General features: G+C 35.5%; 2 protein-coding genes across 2 annotated transcripts; both read right to left on the reverse strand.

Moving 5' to 3' along the window:
• Window positions 1-6397: 6397 nt before the first annotated feature.
• Window positions 6398-13766, reverse strand: HMGN5 (high mobility group nucleosome binding domain 5). The gene is made up of 6 exons (XM_004278912.3): window positions 13615-13766; window positions 11842-11871; window positions 11269-11298; window positions 10968-11021; window positions 8898-9047; window positions 6398-7582 (listed from the first exon to the last, which is right to left on the reverse strand). The coding sequence occupies exons 1-6, from the start codon at window positions 13627-13629 to the stop codon at window positions 6941-6943; spliced, it is 921 nt and encodes a 306-aa protein (XP_004278960.2). The 5' UTR covers window positions 13630-13766; the 3' UTR covers window positions 6398-6940.
• Window positions 13767-16797: 3031 nt separating this feature from the next.
• On the reverse strand, window positions 16798-17253 carry LOC101289015 (40S ribosomal protein S26-like). Its single transcript, XM_012536418.3, has one exon. The coding sequence runs from the start codon at window positions 17229-17231 to the stop codon at window positions 16884-16886; it is 348 nt and encodes a 115-aa protein (XP_012391872.1). The 5' UTR covers window positions 17232-17253; the 3' UTR covers window positions 16798-16883.
• Window positions 17254-20445: the final 3192 nt, after the last annotated feature.

Genomic DNA, 20445 nt, shown 5'->3' on the forward strand with positions numbered 1-20445 from the left:
AGAAGTTAGACCACCCTGAGACCACCATGCTGCATGGGTTAAAAAAAACATCCCAATAAGTTAGCCATGTTAAAAATCATCCAAGCAGTATCCAAGCTGAAGTGTAGACAGGTGATTGAAGAAACCATCCTAAATGTCTGCTCAGTTAAGCTTTCGGTTGACTCCAACCCCAAACACTATGTGTCTATAATTACATGGGAAATCTTAAGTGAGAAACTCCCAGCTGAGTTCAATCAACCTAAGTGTCTAGGTAAGTGGATTGACACCTCTAATCACCTACAAGTACTAGCTTCTCCCAGGTCTCTGTCTTTCCATCTTTTAGCCACCTTACTATTCCTCTATAGCATTAACAAAAATTATAATTATATAATTATTTATGTGATTGAAAAATATATTGGTTTCTTCTGGTGCACTGTAAGATCTATGAGGGCAAGGAAGATCCCTATTTTCTTCACAGATATAACCCCTGTAACCTAATTGACACATAGTAGGTACTCAACAAATATTTATTGACTAAATGAATTAAAGAATCTAAGTTGTAACACTGGTGAGTGACGTCATTTCTCATTGAATTTCTAAGAGTATTTTTACAAAACAAACAAAAAATCCTACTGTGTGGAAAATGCTTATGGATTAAGCCTATTTGAGAGATGGTATAACTTAGTTCAAATCCTGGAAACCATGGATTTGCCACAAATAAAATAAATTGATCAGCCTTTGTGCTTAGTTTCCTTATCTATGAAAATGAAGATAATAATAGTACCTGCCTCATAGGGTTGTTATATGTAAATGTTTCTTTACATATATGTGTAACATATGTAACATGCTTAAGAAAGTGCCTGGCACATAGTAAACACTTTTATATGTGTTAAATATTTGAAGAAGTTATTTCAGCCTTGGTCAGAATTCCTAATCTATGTGAAAAAATAGCCTTTTAAGCCACTGATACTAAAATATTTTGAAATCATTCATCTCACTTTGTGATTTCCCCTTCCTCTCTTCTCTAGAAAACACACACATGTGCGCACACACACACACACACACACACACACACACACACACACACACCCTCCCCCATTATCTGATCTGGAACTCAATTTCTATAACCACTGGAGTTCATTCATATTATTTAGTAAATTACACCAAGCCTGGACTGCAGATTGCAGTTACTAAGGAATTAAATGCATATGTTGTCAAGTAACATAGTAAATCATAGTTTAGGTTTTTAAGGAATAATTAATTTTTATGAATTTAATTTTTAACTTCTAAAGAAAGGAAAACCATTTTGATCAACACTATTATGTTGTACTTGATATAAATATGTAAAGATAATGTTCATGGGAAAAACAACATTTAAAAAAAGAGAGTTTATAAAATATGTAATAAACAACCAGAATGAGCTGTAGTTACAGAGAAAATATGTGAAAGAAAATGATTGTTACTCCATATAAAGCTGGACTTTTTCCTACTTACTATTTTCCAACCTAAGAAAGTCAACATAATCTGAAAGACTATTCACGTCAGGCAAATAAATTGATAGTTAATAATATTAAATCCATGTATTTTAGGATAAAAAACAATCATATCTATTGTGTAAATATCACATTAAAAAACCTCTTCTGTATTCTAGAAAAATACCTTCACACAAGTCACTTACCTACTGCACAGTTTAGATTTAACTTAATTTTAGCACAGGAGGTTGTAAACTGCAGCCGATTTGGTGGGCTTTTTCTCCGTTCCTTATATGCTAAGCAACTTGTTCCAACAGTTCTGCTTTTAAATTTTGGACAATTGCCACAATTGTATCTTGAAGACAATTAAATTTTTAGGACCAAAACATTATTATTTGAGGATTTTCAAAACCCAATTTTTAAAGATAATATCAAGATTTATCTGTGTGATCTCAGTAGGTAATTAATAACACCTATGATTTATGAGATTAGACTCCAGCTCTGACATGCCTTTGTTCTATGTCTCCCTTTCTTCATACCACCCTAAACATGGAATTTTTATAAGGATTAATAATGTTCAGCATGAAACATTTTAAATATTAATGGGAAGCATTAAGGGCAGTCCTTATACAGCAGATATTCCCCTGAAGAACTGTGTATAAATACTCGTGTTTTTTTTCATGGTACAACAATAAACTGAATCAGCTTCCCATCTAATTACAATATAATTTCAAAGTTTATTCCCATTAATTTTTTTTTATTCTGAGGCATGCCCTCAAGCTTATGAATGGGGCAAGCCCTTTAAAGTAACAACAGAAAAGTTTAGATGAAAACTTCAGCACTACATACTCAGAAAATCAATTATTGTGTTGAATCAATAATATGCTACCAAAAACTTGTGCTGCCAATCAGATACTTAACAAAAGATGCTTCATATTACTGAAGAAACTCCAAAAGTACTTCTTGAACACCATTTCTCTGTGGGGTTCCCTGAAGATTTTTTATACCCTTATTTATTTCTCCCCATCTTTAGTGAAGATTGTTCTGTTTTGTAGATTTATAATTTATATTCGCTTTCACTTATAGTCATGGTGTGCTGTCTCTATAAATTAGCACTCCCCTACTCCACTCCTCCCCCCACACCTTACTATCATTGAGTTTTTTAGAAGAGAAATTGTGTGAAGCAAAGTTTTGATGATAAAGGGAAAGTAGGATCCAATTAAAACATCAAGAAATAAAACAATACAAGACCAGAGGAAGAAAATTTACTTTAGTATCATAGTGTGAAACAATGATCCTCCTATAGTATACCATGGCATTTTGTCATATGAACACTTTATTATAGAGTTAAGATAATGTTGTAAGGTGAAGGCGCCTACCTTCTTTATGTAGAGGGTATAATTTCACAGGAAAATTAAGATTACTCATTACCACAGTTCTGCCAGTCACCTGGGATGTGTTTTTAAAGAGGAATGCAGGATTGTTACTTTAATTTTAGCCTTAGCAGTGAAGGGGATCAAGGTGCTTAAAACAACACATTTCTGTGCTGGAAGTTGAGTACAATTTTTGTGGTTGCAGAATATGGCTAGAAACTGGGGGATCCAGGCAAGTTACCTAGATATTTAACCAGCCCATTTAAGTTGGTTTTTATTACTGTAGCATTGTAGTAAGTTCTGAGACAGAGTAGGAAATGGTGCAGGGCCTGCCAGCCTTGGGAAAGAGGTAGAAGCAGAAGTCTATCCTTTGAAAACTGGACTTCTGAACTTGTGTATTTCCTTTTTTTATTATTAATATTTGAGAAGCCAGGGAAATTAGGCAGAAAGAAAGAAATAAAGGCATTCAAATTGGAAAGAAAGAGGTAAAACAATCTCTATATACAGATGACATGATCTTATAAATAGGAAAAACTCTGAAGAAAACACAAAATACCTGTTAAATATAATATACAAGTTCATGAAAATTGTAGGATATAAGATCAATATTCAAAAATCAGTTGTATTCTGCACACTAGTAATGAACAATGCTAAATTAAAATCAAGAAAATAATTCCAGTTACAGCTTCAAAATGGATATAATACTTAGGAATAAATTTGATCAAGGAAGTGCAAGATGTGTACATGAAGAACTACAAAATATTGTGGAAAGAAATTAAAGGCACCCTAAATAAATGGAAAGACATCCTGTGTTCATGGATTGGAAGACAATTTTGTTAATATGGCAATGTTCCCCAAATTTATCTGCATATTTATTATGACCCTTATCAAACGCCAAATGCCTTTTTCCTTTTTTTTTTTTTTGGTAGAAATGAACAAGCTGATCCTAAAACTCATAAGGAATTGTAAAGGACTGGGAACAAACTTGGAGGACACATACTTTCTGATGTCAAAACTTACTCTAATGCTATGGTAGTCAAAAGTGTGATACTGACATGAAGAAAGACCTATAGATCAATGGTATAGAATTGAGAGTCCAGAAATAAACCCATACATTTGTGGTCCATTGATTTCTGAACAGTGCCAACACCATCAAATGGGGAAATAGTCTTTTCAAGAAATGGTGCTTGTAAATGAATGAATATGGGACCCTACTTCATGCCATACACAAAATTTAACACAGGATGGATCAAAAGCTTAAATGCAAGAGATAAAATTATAAAACTCTTCATACGGGTATACATCTTTGTGACCTGGGGTTTGGTAACAGATTCTTAGATATGTCACCAAAAACACAAACAGAAAAAGAAAAAGCAGATAAATTGGATTTAATCAAAATAAAAAAAAATCTCTGCATCAAAGGATACTATCAAGAAAGTTAAAAGACAGCACATAGAATGGGAAAAATATTTTGCAAATTATTACACCTGATAAGGGACTTGTATCTAAAATATATACATGTCTTACAACTCTGTACTAAAAAGACAATACAAGTGAAAAATGGGTTAAGGCTTTGTTAGACATTTCTCCAAAGAAGTTATCCAAATCACTAATAAGCACATAAGACGATGCTCAACATCACTAGTTATTAGAGAAATGCAAATCAAAACTACAATGAGGTATCACCTCACACTGGTCAGAATGGCCATCATCAAAAAAATCTACAAACAATAAATGCTGTAGAGGGTGTGGAGAAAAGGGAAAGCTCTTGCACTGTTGGTGAGAATGCAAACTGATACAGCCACTATGGAGAACAGTATGGAGGTTCCTTAAAAAACTAAAAATAAAATTACCATATAACCCAGCAATCCCACTACTGTGCAAATACCCAGAGTAAACCATAATTCAAAAAGATACATGCACACCAATGTTCATTGCAGCACTATTTTCAATAACCAGGTCATGGAAGCAACCTAACTGCCCACTGACAGATGGATAAAGAAGACGTGGTACATACATACAATGAAATATTACTCAGCCATAAAAAGGAACTAAATTGGGTCATTTGTAGAGACATGGATGGACCTAGAGACTGTCATACAGAGTGAAGTAAGTCAGAAAGAGAAAAACAAATATCATATATTAACACATATATGTGGAATCTAGAAATATGGTACAGATGAACCTGCTTGCAAGGCAGAAATAGAGACACAGACATAGAGAACAAACATATAAACACTAGGAGGGAAAGGGAGGTGGGATGAATTGGGAGATTTGGATTATACACTAATATGTATAAAATAGATAACTGATGAGAACCTGCTGTATAGCACTGGGAACTCTACTCACTGCTCTCTGGTGACCTAAATGGGAAGGAAATCCAAAAAAGGTGGGATATATGTATACATATAGCTGATTCACTTTGATGTACAGCAGAAACTAACACAACATTGTAAAACAAATATAACCCAATAAAAAATTTAAAAATAATAAATAAAAGATAATACATAGAATGGGAAATAAATTTTGCAAATTATTACATCTGATAAGGGACTTGTATCTAAAATATATACATGTCTTACAACTCAGCACTGAAAAGACAGCCCAAGTAAAAAATGGGTTAAGACTTTGTTAGATACTTCTCCAAAGAAGTTATCCAAATCACCAATAAACACATGAGAAGATGCTCAACATCATTAGGGAAATGCAAACAAAAATTACCATGATTTTGATCACCCCCAAATCACCCCACTAGGATTTCTATAATAAAAAAGACAGACAATAACAAGTGTTGGCAAGGATGTGGAGAAATTAGAACACTCACACGTTGCTGGTGAGAATACAAAATGCTGAAGCCACTTTGGAAAACTGGAAGTTCCTCAAAAAGTTAAACATAGAATTACTAAAATAATCCAGTGGTTCTACTCCTAGGTATATAACCAGGAGAAATGAAAACATACATGTACACAAATGTTCATAGCATTATTCCTAATTGACAAAACATGGAAACAACTCAAATATTCTTCAACAAACAATGTAGTACAATATATTATTCAGCCACAAAAAGAAATGAAATACTGATACATGCTACAACATGGGTGAACATGAAAAACTATGCTAAGTGAAAGAAGCCAGACACAAAAGGCCACATGTCACATGATTCCATTTATATGAAGTGTCCAGAATAGGCAAACCCATAGAGACATAAAGTAAATTAACAGTTGCCAGAGACCAGTGGTGGTGCCGGTTGTGGGGAATGGACAGAGACAGCTAATTGGTACTTTGTTTCTTATTTTGGTGATGAAAATATTCTGCAACTAGATAGTGGATAGTGACAGTGGTTGCACAACATTGTGAATATAGTAAAACCACTGAATTGTATATTTTGAAACGGCTAAAATGGTGAATTTTATGTTATGTTTATTTTATCTCAGTGCAAAATATTTTTTAATGTCTTTGTGAACCTCACAATAGAAAAACTGAAGCATTATAATATTTCACTAATTACATTTTTGGAGTTATAACAAACTACAATAATCTTTGAAGAGAATTTTTATTAAGATAAATCCAGTAAAATTTTTTGAATACACATATTGTCAGAACTGCCCTTCTGAAATAAACATTTGTATTTCTTTTAAAAATGGAATTACAATTTTATTTTTTCCCAAGCTAATATCAAAGTTATATTTGGGAAAGATAATTCTAATTCTTAGCATTACATGAAAATAGTTCACCTTCTTTATAAAAGTAACCTAGAGAACCACAAGAATGTTTGAGGAAACTCTTTTGGGATCTCTCCATTTTGTGAAATTATCATATATAGGAGTAAAATTAAAAGTCAAAGATTTAACACATAACTTACAGAAAAAGTGTATTCACTGACAAAGTTGAAAACATATTTTTTCTATATATTCCACTATTATAATTACAAAATTTATAGATAAAGGTTTCATGTTAGAAACTTTGTGACTAATAACCAGTATGAAGATGTTTTGAAATTAAATTGATGCTAAAGAAAAGCTGTGTTTATAAAATATTTGATAAAAATATTCATCTCTCTTAACATTACAACATGAAGGTACATATTACCAAATTATGAAACCATATAGGGCAGCTTTAAAAAACACTCTGAAACTCTACTTTTTTTCCATCTTCTTTTTTGACCTCTTTTCTTTCGGCTATTTCTTTTCCAATTTCAGCCTTGCTTTCATCTTCTTTTCCATCTCCTCCATCTTTCCTGTCTCCTTTTCCATTTTCTTCCTCTTTTCCTTCTTCCTTTTTTCCATCTTCTCCTTTCTCCTTTTCATCTTCCTTCTCATTTACACCTTTATCCCCCTTTCCATCTTCATCCTCTTTTCCATCTTCATTCTCTTTTCCATTTCCTTTCTGTTTTCTATCATCTCCCTTTTTTTCATCTTCTCCTTTATCTTTTCCATCTTCAGATTCTTTGCCATCTTCTCCTTTCCCTTTTCCATCTTCACCCTCCTTTTCATCTCCTGTGTCTTTCTTGTCTTCTTCCTCTTTTCCATCTCCTTCTTTCTCTTTTCCACCTTCATCTTCTTTTTCATATTCTTTCCCTCTTCCATCTTCTCCTTTCTCTTCTTCCTTGTTTTGATCTTCTCCATCTCCTTTCTGATCTTCTTTTTCATCTTCTTTTCCTTCTGCTGCCACTGTTCCTTTCTTTTCTCCTCTTTCTTCTTTGATATCTTCAATTTTTTCTTCTTTTATTTCCTCTATTTCTTTTTCAGAAGCTGATGTCTATATATAGAGAGAAAAAAACCAAGATTATATTTGTAAATTTGGAACCATTTTCCCTAAATACTTAGGATTATATCTGTTTTATGGAAAAAATTATACTTCATCTATAAGAAAGTAATTTTCCTGTGGAAAAGGCCTCCTAAACAACACATCATAAGGAAACCTTATAAGAAATAGGATTAATTAAAGTATCTCCACACAAACATGCACAAATAGATATTTGGAACAATAAATTCGGGGAAACTTATTCATATAAATGATTTTCATTACAAATATGAGGAAACAGAGTAAATACAGAAAAAAATGAGTAGCATGCATGTAAACAAAATATATTCCTTGAAGAAATAATACATTTTATTTCTATAATGGTGAGATTTAGGTTTACTTTGTAAAAAGTTATGTGAAAAATCTTCTACCATATATCATAGGATCACTTAGAAAAGATTTTCCCTACATGCATAGGTCTGGTTTATAGATTTGGCACTAAATCCCATTTTCATTTTTTTAACTACAGTACCTAGAAACATGGTATGCTAAATATGTAAAGCAAGACCTATTGGAAACATACATAATGATTTGTTTTGCAATCTGAAGAGGAAAGAAGAATCATATATGATCTTGCAAAGATATTTACAAATAGCCCATGTGCTCACAAAAGCAATAGAGGATTGGTCTATATTTAATAAGACAGTCATTAGATTATTAATAAGTCATAATCTCTGGCATTATTCTATTAATATCAATGCTAACACACTTCTCTCACTACCCATACCTATAAATCCTCAATTTTAAATTTTTTTTTTCTTTTCCCCTTATATACCATTATACTAGATGCTATAAACAGAATGTTTGTGTCCTCCAAAATTCATATGATGAAACCTAATTTCCAATGTGATGATATTTGGAGCTGGGGCCTATGGGAGGTGATTAGGTCATCAGAGTAGAGCCCTCATGAAAGGGATTTATGTCCTTATAAAAGAGACCCCAGAGAGCTCTCTCACCCTTTCTATCATGTCAGGACACAGCGAGAAAACTGCCATCCATAAACCAGGAAGCAGGTCCTCATCAGACACCAAAAATGCTGGTGCCTTGATCTTGGATTTTCCAGCCTTCATAACTGTGAGAAATAAATTTCTGTTGTTTATAAGCCACCCATCTGTGGTATTTTGTTACAGCAGCCTGGACAGACTGACACTATGAAGCCATACTCATTTAATGTTTCTCAATGTTTAAACTACAAGACAAACAAGATTTCTTCCAGTGGCACCCATTGTTAAACATCCAAATGGACAAAACTGTTAATATTGGAAGATACCTCTATAAGGTTGGTTTCTCCATTTTCAGCAGTTTCACTGTTGTATTCTTCTTTAACAACTTCTTTCTTGGTTTCAGCTATGGCTTTGGCTATGGCTTTGGCACTTGCATCTGTGTTTTTTCCCATCATATCATTTTTTGCCTTCATTTTCTGTCCAGCAAAACAAAACAATAAAAAAATAAATACACAATTTAACTGAGGTGTTGATTAAATGGCCTGTTATTTTACCAGCTGTTGTAATAATTTACGGAAAAGCTTTAAAATATCCATATAAACTTAATATCAACAAAATTATCACTTGACACTTTCAGTGTCATTATAAACCTGAAATGGTATTAAAATGAATAATATTCCTGATATGAATCAAAGAAAGTTTCTTTTAGGTGAGAAACAACAAGTTAGAATGCTGACCAGTGGCTACTCAGGGCCAATTGCTAGCATCAGGTTACACTTTGGTAAATTAACTTTCTTTGACTAGAGGGGACCAGTTTATCCCTGTCATGTCTAATAATTAGCAACAGGGTTTTTGACTGCTGAGCCTCCATTGGTAATAATTAAGAGAAATACTATGTTAGGGAGAACAGCAATTTAGATATATTTGAAAGAGGTCACCTGGGGACATTAGTGATTCAATATTTGGGTCTACAAGTTTCTGAATGACTTGAATCATAATTTCTTTACCAAGAAAGCTCTTTGCCTAAGTGTGTATGTAGTAGAAAGAGCACTGGGTTCAGCATCCAGCAAACATGTGTTTTAAATCTGGATCTGTTTCTTACTTGATGTGATCTTGAGCAAAAGCAGAAATCTCTTTGTGTTTATTTCTTCTTATGTAAAAGAGAGTAATACCACCTACCTACAAGGATGTAATAAGGAGCAAATGATAAAATATATGTGAAATTACTTTAGAAACTGTAAAATGCAATATAGATATGTTATTATTCTTTGAATACATGAGAAACTGAGAGCCAAGGAGCGTAAAGTGTTTTAAAGTCCATGATTCTATATTATCTGTTTTATTCTATCACTGTCTTTTATTTTGAAAGGAAATAAACAGTGTTTACTATTTTAACAACTTATAAATTGAGTACTTAATTTTATAAATAGTGACCAGGAAATGCAAAATAGAGAAAAACCAAAAAGAACTTTTCTCTTCAGTTGTCACTTACTATGATTACTAAACCTATGGCCATAGTTTTAGCAATATCTTTTTTTTTTTTTTTTTTTTTTCCGTACGCAGGCCTCTCACTGTTGTGGCCTCTCCCGTTGCGGAGCACAGGCTCCGGACGCGCAGGCTCTGTGGCCTCGGCTCACGGGCCCAGCCGCTCCGCGGCACGCGGAATCCTCCCGGACCGGGGCACGAACCCGCGCCCCCTGCATCGGCAGGCAGACTCTCAACCACTGCGCCGCCAGGGAAGCCCCCTCCTAGCTTTAACATTTTATGATGTTAAGAATTCAACTTATCCTTAAAACATCAATCATATCTCAATAAACCAGTTCTAAAAATGAAATACGATCATATTATATTCACACATATTTACACATAAATAAATAAATATAAATATAGGGGGAAAGTGAACTTAATATTGAGGCTATTTCTAATGTCTTTAACCACAACATTAGAGTACAGAAGCCTATATGAGATCAACTATGTGAATTTGAAAATAATGTATGTGAAAGCACTTTGCAAACTGTAAAGTATTATCAAATGTTAGTTACTATTATTATCACAAAGCATTACTTTTGTTACTAGAGTTTACACCTTTTGTTTCCCCAGGAGTACTGGTATTATGACTATATGACGTCAAAAACACGTATGTTTTATGGATCTAGCCAACTAAAATTTTGTTTTGTCTCTTCCTAATGAAAATGCCGAAACACAGCAGACAACCACAGAACACAAACAAATATTTCTGACTCAAAGGGCTGACATGTACCATATGGTATAATGTATAATGTAATATATCACTAACTGAAAAGAAAATAAAGCAAAATGATCAACTGTATGCCTTTCCGAAAAACTATTTCTGAAGAAAAGCAAGTTTCTCTCAACATTGTATGCTGAATATTTACCCTTGCAGTTGATGTTCTTTTGGACTTCAACTCTGGTGTAATGGGCACAGGCAACTGGGGGAAAAGAAAGAAGAAATCATAATTGAAGACAGATCACTAACAATGAAGTTCAGCCTCATAATTAAAATAAATGGGTATAGTTTAAATTGAACACTAACATAAAAACATTTCCTGGTGAGAAAGTTTTTCTTAAAACATCAAAAACAAATCTTGTATTAAATAACTAGTATTGTCTAGGACCCTCTGAATTTTAAAATTACATTTTACAATACATGGGCAGCTTTTTAAAAAGACTACTTACAGCAGACAGTCTGGCTGATCTTCTCTTTGGCTATAAGTTAAAAATAATTATTAGTTAAGAGAATTATGGATACAGAAAACTAGAAATATTTATATTGTGAAAATATTTAGTGTACCACTAAGTACACATTGTCATTAAGAAGCATTGTGTACTTGATTTAAAAATATCATAGTAAAAATATAAGTTTTGATTTTTCCCTCCTCTGGACCCTTCATACAGCTAAGGAAAAAAGAATCCCAAACTAAATTTCAATTGCTAGGCTAAAGGAACACAAAATGGCTAGTAACAAGGAGTATATTTATAAATGAAAATACAGCCCCTTCTTGCAAACTGACAAAGCAATTCTTTGGCTTAAAAGGAAGAAGCTCTCTCCAGATCTTAAGCACAAGGTCCTAAGTTCCATGGAGTTTGGAGTTTTCAATACCTACTATATTTCTGAGAGAGTTCACTGGCATACCATATTGGTACTCATATGGTACAAATATACTAACCAGCATTTAGTTTTTAGCTGCTTATGTGTCAAGTTTATAAACCAGGTGAATTTTTTCAGATTCTAAAACTAAAGAAACTCACCTCCTGCCTCATATCACCTTGATCTGCAGCCTATACAGGGGAGAAAACCACACAGAAATAAGGTCATCGATATAAACATATACTGATATATCCGAAAATATTGCCTATAGATTGCAGTTGCAATATAACAGCTTTACTTTTTCCTGGATTCCTGCTCAAGTAGCCACATGTTAGTGCCTAGTAGCCTGCTGTCTACTAAAGTGCAAATTTGCGCCAAGATGTAAATGAATTCCCAAGACATAAGTTTATACAACTGATAGTCAATTTCATCATTTTGTGTAAATTGCATTTCCTAAAAACAAACCTTTTTAATTTTAAAATCCACCTGTTGTAGCCAGGGTTAAAGCCAAAAAGTGTGGGAGCGGGCAGAATGAAGGCGGAGCTTCATGCAATCTCCCTGTCCGTTTAGCTTTATGCTCGAGATGCAATTGTACTTATCTGATCCTCTCTTCTAAATGGACTATTCTCCCCTCCAAGTTGTGCATACAACTACAACCCCCACAATGCCCTGGTGTGGGGGAACCCTCTTTGTTACAACGTCAATGCGTTATTCTGAGAAGCCGGCTGCGGATTTTAAAACTTCCCGCCACTACCTGCTACAAGGTTGCTGTCAGCTCTGTAAAATAGCAAGACCCATTGCACAAGCCTAGAAAAGGGCAGCGGCGGGAATCTCAGGCAGGGGGATGCTGATTATAAACCATTGCTTTCCGTATCTGAGCAGCCCTTTAGCCTGGGAATTATCGAGCTATTGCACGAGTCATACAGCCCCAGAGGACCGGGGAATTTCAGTCTTGTTCCTATGTTCTAAAAATATGGAAGGCGGACGAATAGATAGGAATAGTACCAAAACAATCATAACGCCTTACTTAACACAGTGTTTTACAATTTTATCAAGCAACGAAACAGCAATCGATTTCACTTCTAAGGGAACTCCCCCCCACCCAAAAAAAAAAAAAAAAAAACACCGAGCGTGAATTTATTTCCCATCCAAGAGAGAAACCACGATCTTTTAAGTGAGGGTTTGCAGGAGACTTGTAGCCCTTGAATAGCTCATATCAATTCTGCGCGTCCAAAGTGAACAAATCCATGCTACCCTAACATCAGCAATAGTTTATCTGACGCATTTCCCTTGTCATCCTTCCATCTTTAGACAGTGAGTGAGCTTGGAGAGTCCCAGATCTCTCAGCTCCAAAGTTGCTAATTACAGCTGTGAATCTCTCCCTTCTCTAGGACAGTTTGAAGTCTGCGCCGCCTAATGGCACAGGATTACCATTGCATAGCCATCTGGCATGACAAGAAGCGGAGGAGGGAAAAAAAGGAAAAAGAAAACGGGAAGAACAAAGGCAAATATGGGAGAAAGCCATGGCTTTCGTTCCCCCAAACTGGACGGTTCCCGGAGAAAAGCTGGAGGCTGAGGAGGAAACTAGTGCCTGGAAGTGTGGTTGGGAGAAGTCTTCTCCAATAGGGTAAACGGAGGAAGGGGGGGTGGGGTAGGAAGCGACAGCACAGCGCTATGACTGTTTGTAATTCAGCAGGGAGACACCTCTCAAGTGATTCTTACCCTTAAACAAAATAAGTCAAAAGTGAACTACTAGTTGCGTGAGAGACCATCCTCAACCTTACACCAACCGATACCTGCCCTTCCCTCCCCTTCCATTCAGCACATCACAAAATCAAACTAGAAGTCAAAATGCTTTTTTAAAAAAATCTCTGCCGATTAGGAGATATGTATTTCAGTCTCTAATCCCCCTTCTATCTTCCTATTTCACTTACCTTTCTTTTGGGCATTGTTGCAGCTCTCTAGAGGAGATCTTAACAGCAGGAAAAAAGCCGAAAGCAGTCTCTACCCGACAGCTCAGAGAGCAACTGAGTTTTCAATGAATGAACTAATTGCAGCACGACCTGTGCTCGCCTCCAAAAAAAAAAAAAAAAAATCCCTCGTTATTGGCAACATTAAACGCACCAGACGCAACCAAACTACGTGAATGGTTAGTAGGAGTGGGAGCCAAATTGGAGTGACAGGCTGTCAGGCCAATAAGGGGAGGTGACCATCCCAGGGGGCGTGGCCCACGGACTTGCCCGAAGCCCTTGTACGCTGCCAGCTCCGACCGCTGGTGGGGTAGAGGAGCCCCCAGACTTCGTGGATGCAAAGTGCTGAAGCATAAAACCGGCGGGAAAGCTGGAATTGTCTTGATCGGTTTTTTTTGTTGTTGTTGTTTTCCTTTTATGTAGTAATGACAGGCGAAAGTCATTGCACTTGCTTTCTCCACGGTCTCTAAAAGCCCCACTTTACTTCCTGGAGACAAAGTGCTTTAGAGACATTATTGAACCTAGGCTCCAGTCTTTCCATTCTACCTTTGGCAGAAGGATGTAGATGAACTGAGAGGAGCACTCATTCAGAAAGTAGAAAAGAGTGGAGCTGTTTCTCAGGTTGTGGGAACTTTCCGCCAAAGCAGAATTGTAGTACTGGCAGGATCAGGGTGCCAAACGGCGCGTCTCCCGCAGATGGAGAGCAACAAACTGGGAGCTGTAAGAGGAGGAGGAACCTGAAGGTGGGGACATTTAATAGATACCTTTATCCCACTTGGTGGTAGTCCACCAGGAATTCAATGGGACCCCGCGTGAGGTTTGTAATACCAGAGGTCTATCCCGAGGAAAAGTGCTGATACAATGGCTTATGAATCCAAAGGTGGCATTTAGTGAAGGGATTAGGGAAGGTGCCATACATGAAAATGTTTGGGACTCAAGAGCCTGGACTCGGATAAAGCAATTAAAGCACTCACCTCTGGTGCAAATTTAAGAATGTGCCCCAGACTCAGGAGATTAGGATGAGGCAATTGAGGTGAATCATGCAAGTGCAGGGCAGGATCTTGATTTTATTTAAAATTGATATTTTGTTCATCATGGACTTTTTTTTCCATTAGTTAGGTTTTAAAATAGTGCTTTAAAAATTTATCTTCATTATCGAGTTTTGGGGTGACTCATAACTTGTGCCTAAGGAGAGTGCCCCCTAACATCACCCTAGTCCTAGCCATCATTAGGTGGCTTTCTACTCTAAAAGAGGCTTCTATCTGCGTTCCCAAGTTAGTTCCTGAGACCTAAAGTTTGTGAGAGTGGGGGTGAGGATTCGTGAATGAGGTACTTGAGGATATTTATGCGTAAAAATGTAGGATCCTGAAGCACCTTTTCAGAATGCCTTACTTTGGATTTTGTAACAGCTAATTGGGTTTAAACTTGTTTCAACCACAGCCGAAATCCCTATGCTGGAAGGTTAATCAAAAAAAGGAAATTAACCCTTTGAACAGTTACTTAAAGGAATAAACTCATTTGTGTTCATGTGGATTAAAACATTGCAATCATCAGTTTTAAAACTATTCATAGCTGTTTTAGAATACCAAACCATCCCTTCAAACTAAAATACAGCCTAACAGAAGAACCCATCATTTTTACCTTTACACATTCTTCCCCAGCACCTACAGTGTGGAATTAAACAGATCAGGTAGTAGAGACTGTTTGCAGCTCAATTTCCCTCCTCCAACCTCATATTACATTCTGATTCAAGTAGGTAAATCAGAAAGACATTTAAATGGCTTCCTTTTCCCACAGTTATTGAGATCATCCCTAGATTCCCTAGATGCCTCTTTAACTCTTATGGTGAAGGCATTACTGAGTGAGACTAGATATGTTTCAATCGTTTTATTTTCCAAGAGTTAGAAAGTAAACATAAAATTTGGGTTCAATATAAGGATTGCTTCATAAGGATAAGGAGAAACATGAAGAGAATGAAAAATGTGTCAACACTGGAACACACTCAACAAATTCGTATTTAGCATTATTTTGTGAGTTGGATTTTGTTTTTATAGCCTAGCCTATGAAACTGCAAAATGCTGTGGTATGCAAAGTTGCATTACATGGTTTCTGCCCTTAAGAATTTTTATAATTGTGTAGGATAAAGCAAGCAGATGCAAACATTTGTAAATCAAGTTTGCTTGCATCATGTGAGTGGTACAATCTAAGTTCAATAATAAAACAGACGAGAACTATGGTTTAGGACTGACATCACTGGAGAAGGTTCTTGTTGAGGAGGTAGTATTTGACTTGGCTCTGAACAGTTGGATAGACTGTTATAGCAAATGCAGAGGCAGGAAAACTTTGTACTTTTTCAGGGAACAGAATGACTAGTCCAGGTGGATTGAAATAAATGATCGTGAGGAGTCTTGGGAGGTAAGGCTTAGTTTGGAGGCAAAGAAGAAACGTGCAGGTCAGTGGGGTCTAAGATTCCTCTTAAGTTTGTGAGCAATTTTCTTTTTTGGTCCATTTGCCTTCCTTGCAGTCTAACCTGTTGCATCTGTGATTTATGTCCTATTAGATTGAAACAATAGTCATGCATGCATACAAAAATTTTCTAAGGTTGAAACATTTCTCTAATTCCTGACCCCCACCACCATGTTCTTTTTTCCAACCATTAACCAGGAAAGTCTTTTGTAGAAACCAACCTGCCCTAGGCTTTTTGCCTTTGCTATATTTTTACCTCCGATTGCAGCCCCATTGTCTTATATCTCTGCTTATCAAATGTCTATCAAACTGTTCAGACCCAAGTCAAATATCACTTCTTTGACAAAAGCCTTATCCAATCATTTCAGCCCTAAAAGATTCTATCTTCTTATTACACTATAGAATTTAAATTGTACCACTCATATGACACAAGCAAGCTTTGATATTTTCTATTTTCTCCCCAACCACTCAGTCATATAACTTCACGTTGATTTAAAATTTTATATACTTATTTTTCCTTACCTAAATATTTTCTTAGCACATTACACTCTACATATCTCCTATAGAATTTACTAACTTTAAAAACTATTTTTCTAAAATTGATAAATTATTCCTTAAGTAATTTTTTTGTTTAATTGTCAAAGAGAGAATTTTTTTGGCTCATTAAAAAAATACATTGGCTTATTTCTCTTTTTTTTAAAGTATAATTTCCACTTTATTGTCTTTCCAGGGAATAGTATTTCTTTAGTCTTTAAGGACTTAGCTCCTTACATGGGCTTTGGTGAAGGTCGTGGGGCTGCACCTGCAGGTCTAAATCGGGATGGAGGTGTTCGGTCCTTCCGGGCTTTCCGAGAACGATTCCTGACTACCTTGCTGTGAATGGCACAACTCACGCAGTAATGCAGTTTCACATACAGCTTGGGAAGCACATAGGCGTCGAAAACAATCGCTTCGGAAATGTCCCTAAAGGCTGTGGCTTCTATGATGTTCCGAATGACGAACTTCTTAATAGCCTTAACCTTGGGCACGCAACGGGCACAGTTGGTACAACGAATAGGCTGCACGTGGCCGCGGCCCTTTTTGGCATGACCATTGTTCCTTCTTTTCTTGGTCATCTTGGAAGCGAGGAGGCGACAGAGGAGCTATTTCTCTTTTTTAAATTATTTATTCATGACTATGAATGTTAATTGCTGGATAATTCTCTACAGGGCTCTCTAATTTCTCCTGGGTATTAAGAATGCCTACTGCCATCCTCAAAACTTACAGAGACTGTAGCATGCCCATTTAGTAACCACTGGGAAATGACACAGGAAGATATGAACAATTATAAATGGAAGACACCAACATTAAATTGTTTGAGACAGAGAATCCAAAACAAAGTAGTAAGTATTTATGAGAAAATGGATGTTAGGCAGTTAAGGTAAAAGAGGTCATCAAATGTTCTATATATTCTAGCTTAAAATGACATATATGTTGCATAATTCAAAGTATTTCTCCATATACAGCTTTGCATGCAATGGGATCTCAAAAATACTGATTGATTAGTAATGAATATCTTCTTTTCCATATTAAATTATGTTTAATTTTGGCCTCATCCATTACCATTATTATTATTATATTTCTAAAAAATGAAAAAAAGTCAGAAAACTACCTACTATTGTTTGAAAATAATGAGGTAAGGCTTCCATTATATAATTAAAATCTGGTTTTTAAATACATTGTCACTTGGTATTTTCACAGGGAAAAATAAATGGTAAGACTACAGTGAGCCAAAATACATAAATACACTTATTTTGAGCCTTATATAAGATTGATCTGAGGAATTTGCTTAGATTGATGACAGCACTTACCTGAGACTCTGGAAAAATTATAATCCTGAAGACCCAAAGCTTCCCGTATCCTATGTTTATTCACAGCAGGCTAGAGATTAATAAAATAGTGAATTATTGAGCAATCCCTGATATGAAGGATCTGGAAAGTATGTTTCCAAAGGTAAAAATAAATAAGGCTGCTTTCTAGGGGAAAAAGGAATATAATACACTTTTATGATTTTAATTGCAAAATGTCTACCTATTTTTAAAATAATTATTTGAGGAAATCTTATTTTTAGGCTCTCAGATCTTAAAGCTTAAAGGAGGCTGTTGAAGATTTTTTAGTTTAATGCCCTTGGAATACAGATGAATAAACTGTAGTCCAGGGAATTAAATGACATGCCCAATTTCATCTATTGAATGCACAGCAGGCTTTTTTGGTTTTGTACTAAAAAATGTATCTATGGTTGTGATATTAACAATTATACAACTTATACAGAAATGTTAGTAACTATGTGGCATATTTGGTAAATATAAATTTTGTTCAATTGCTGGCCATCAGCCTACTTCAGATACTTTTTTTATGCTTATTCACTGGATCCTCCATTCATCTATAATCTTAAACTTGAATTCTCTAGTAATTTTCAATTACCTCAAGAAAATAGAAAACTTAGGGAAGAGAAATTCTACTTTCACGTTTTCTTCTTTTTCCTTTTTGGTCTAAGGTAATTCCAAGGAATGTGGGTTTTTCTCCTAGAACTTGACAAATACTTGCCTATGCTATCCTCTTTCTTTTGCCAGCAAAGAAGTTTTCAAATAAAATTGCAGATGAGCTTTCTCTTTGACTAAAATTATTAAAAGATTTCCAACTTCCAGTAGGTGTCCTCATTTATTTGAAGAGTTTCAAAGTTTCTCACTTTAGGGATAAAGGCTTCTGGTTCCCTTAAACTTACTAAATTCTATCTATTGAACTTTTTTTTTAATAAATTTATTTAGTTTTGGCTGTGTTGCGTCTTCGTTGCTGTGCACGTGCTTTCTCTAGTTGCGGCGAGCAGGAACTACTCTTCGTTTTGGTGTGCAGTGGCTTCTCTTGTTGCGGAGCATGGGCTCTAGGCGCACAGGCTTCAGTAGTTGTGATGTGTGGGCTCCAGAGCGCAGGCTCAACAGTTGTGGCACAGGGGCTTAGTTGCTCCACAGCATGTGGGATCTTCCCCATCCAGGGGTCGAACCCATGTCCTCTGCATTGGCAGAAGGACTCTTAACCACTTCCCATCCAGGGAAGTCCTATCTATTGAACTTAATTTGTGGTTTGGTATGGTTAATATCTGTTTTTGCATGAAATATGAAACTTTTAAAATCTTAATTATTTTTAAATATTTTACCATCAGCTTTATATTACAGAAGCATAGATGTTAGTCCATAGCCTATAAACTACTAAATGTATATTGGGACACTTCTACAAGTTGTGTGAATATCATGGTATGCTAACACAGTGGCATCTTTAGTTTAAAACAATTATCTTTTGGCTTTATGTAATTTAATTTATCTTAATGCTCCAGGCTTCTTCTATCTCATTAGAAAGCTCACTAATGCTGGTTATCCTTGTAAAAATAATTTATTAAAAAAGAATTAACAGGGAATCCTCGGAAGTCCCGTGGTTAAGACTTGGCGCTTTCACTGCCGTGGGCTAGGGTTGGATCCCTGGTTGGGGAACTAAGATCCCAGAAGCCATGCAGCACGGCCAAAAAGAAAACAAAATTAATAAAAAACTTGATAAATACTCCACGCTGCCCATATGAGACTACAACCTATTTTCAAGAAGAGATAGATCAGTTTTTTGGTGTAGTCCAACTGTCCATCAATGAGGGTTGATTAGAAACAATCACCTTTCACAGAGAAAATAGTGGTGACCTGTCAAATAGGTTGTACATCGAAAACAAATGTATTCACTACTAAAAAATTCAATTTAGTATACTGATACCATTTTAATCAGAGGTTAAAGTTAAATGCTGGATTTTTAAGATGCTCATAGAAATGATTCTCTTAACTTTGTGTCATGCTAGGTTTTTTTCCCTCACTTTTCTGTTTCTGGCCTTATATATCAGATTGCTCTATAATAAGCACCATGTAACCCTCCAAATTGTTTTATTTTATTGTAAATTACTTGAAGCCATCAACTAAAACTCATTTAAATTTAGACATATTTGAAGTGTGATAACATAAAGTTGAAACTAGTTTTCTTCAATTTTCAAACTGTAGATATAAATGTTCTGATGAAGTAGTGAACATCAAGTCAATTTTTGTTTTGGGAAATTGGCAACTATGTTATTGTACTCACTAAATGTATATGCCTTCAAGAGGATAAATGAACAAATAGCTGTACAACAAAGGTGCTAAAATGCTTTACAGCATACAGCAAAGGAAGAAAGAGTGCAGGGAGGAAGAGAGAAAAGAAGATCCACTGGAGAAGAACCATTAAAAAATTACCTCTTAAGAGTCATTGTGGGAGAATTATTTA

Source organism: Orcinus orca, chromosome X (genome assembly GCF_937001465.1).
Source record: "Orcinus orca chromosome X, mOrcOrc1.1, whole genome shotgun sequence".
Taxonomy (NCBI): Eukaryota; Metazoa; Chordata; class Mammalia; order Artiodactyla; family Delphinidae; genus Orcinus; species Orcinus orca.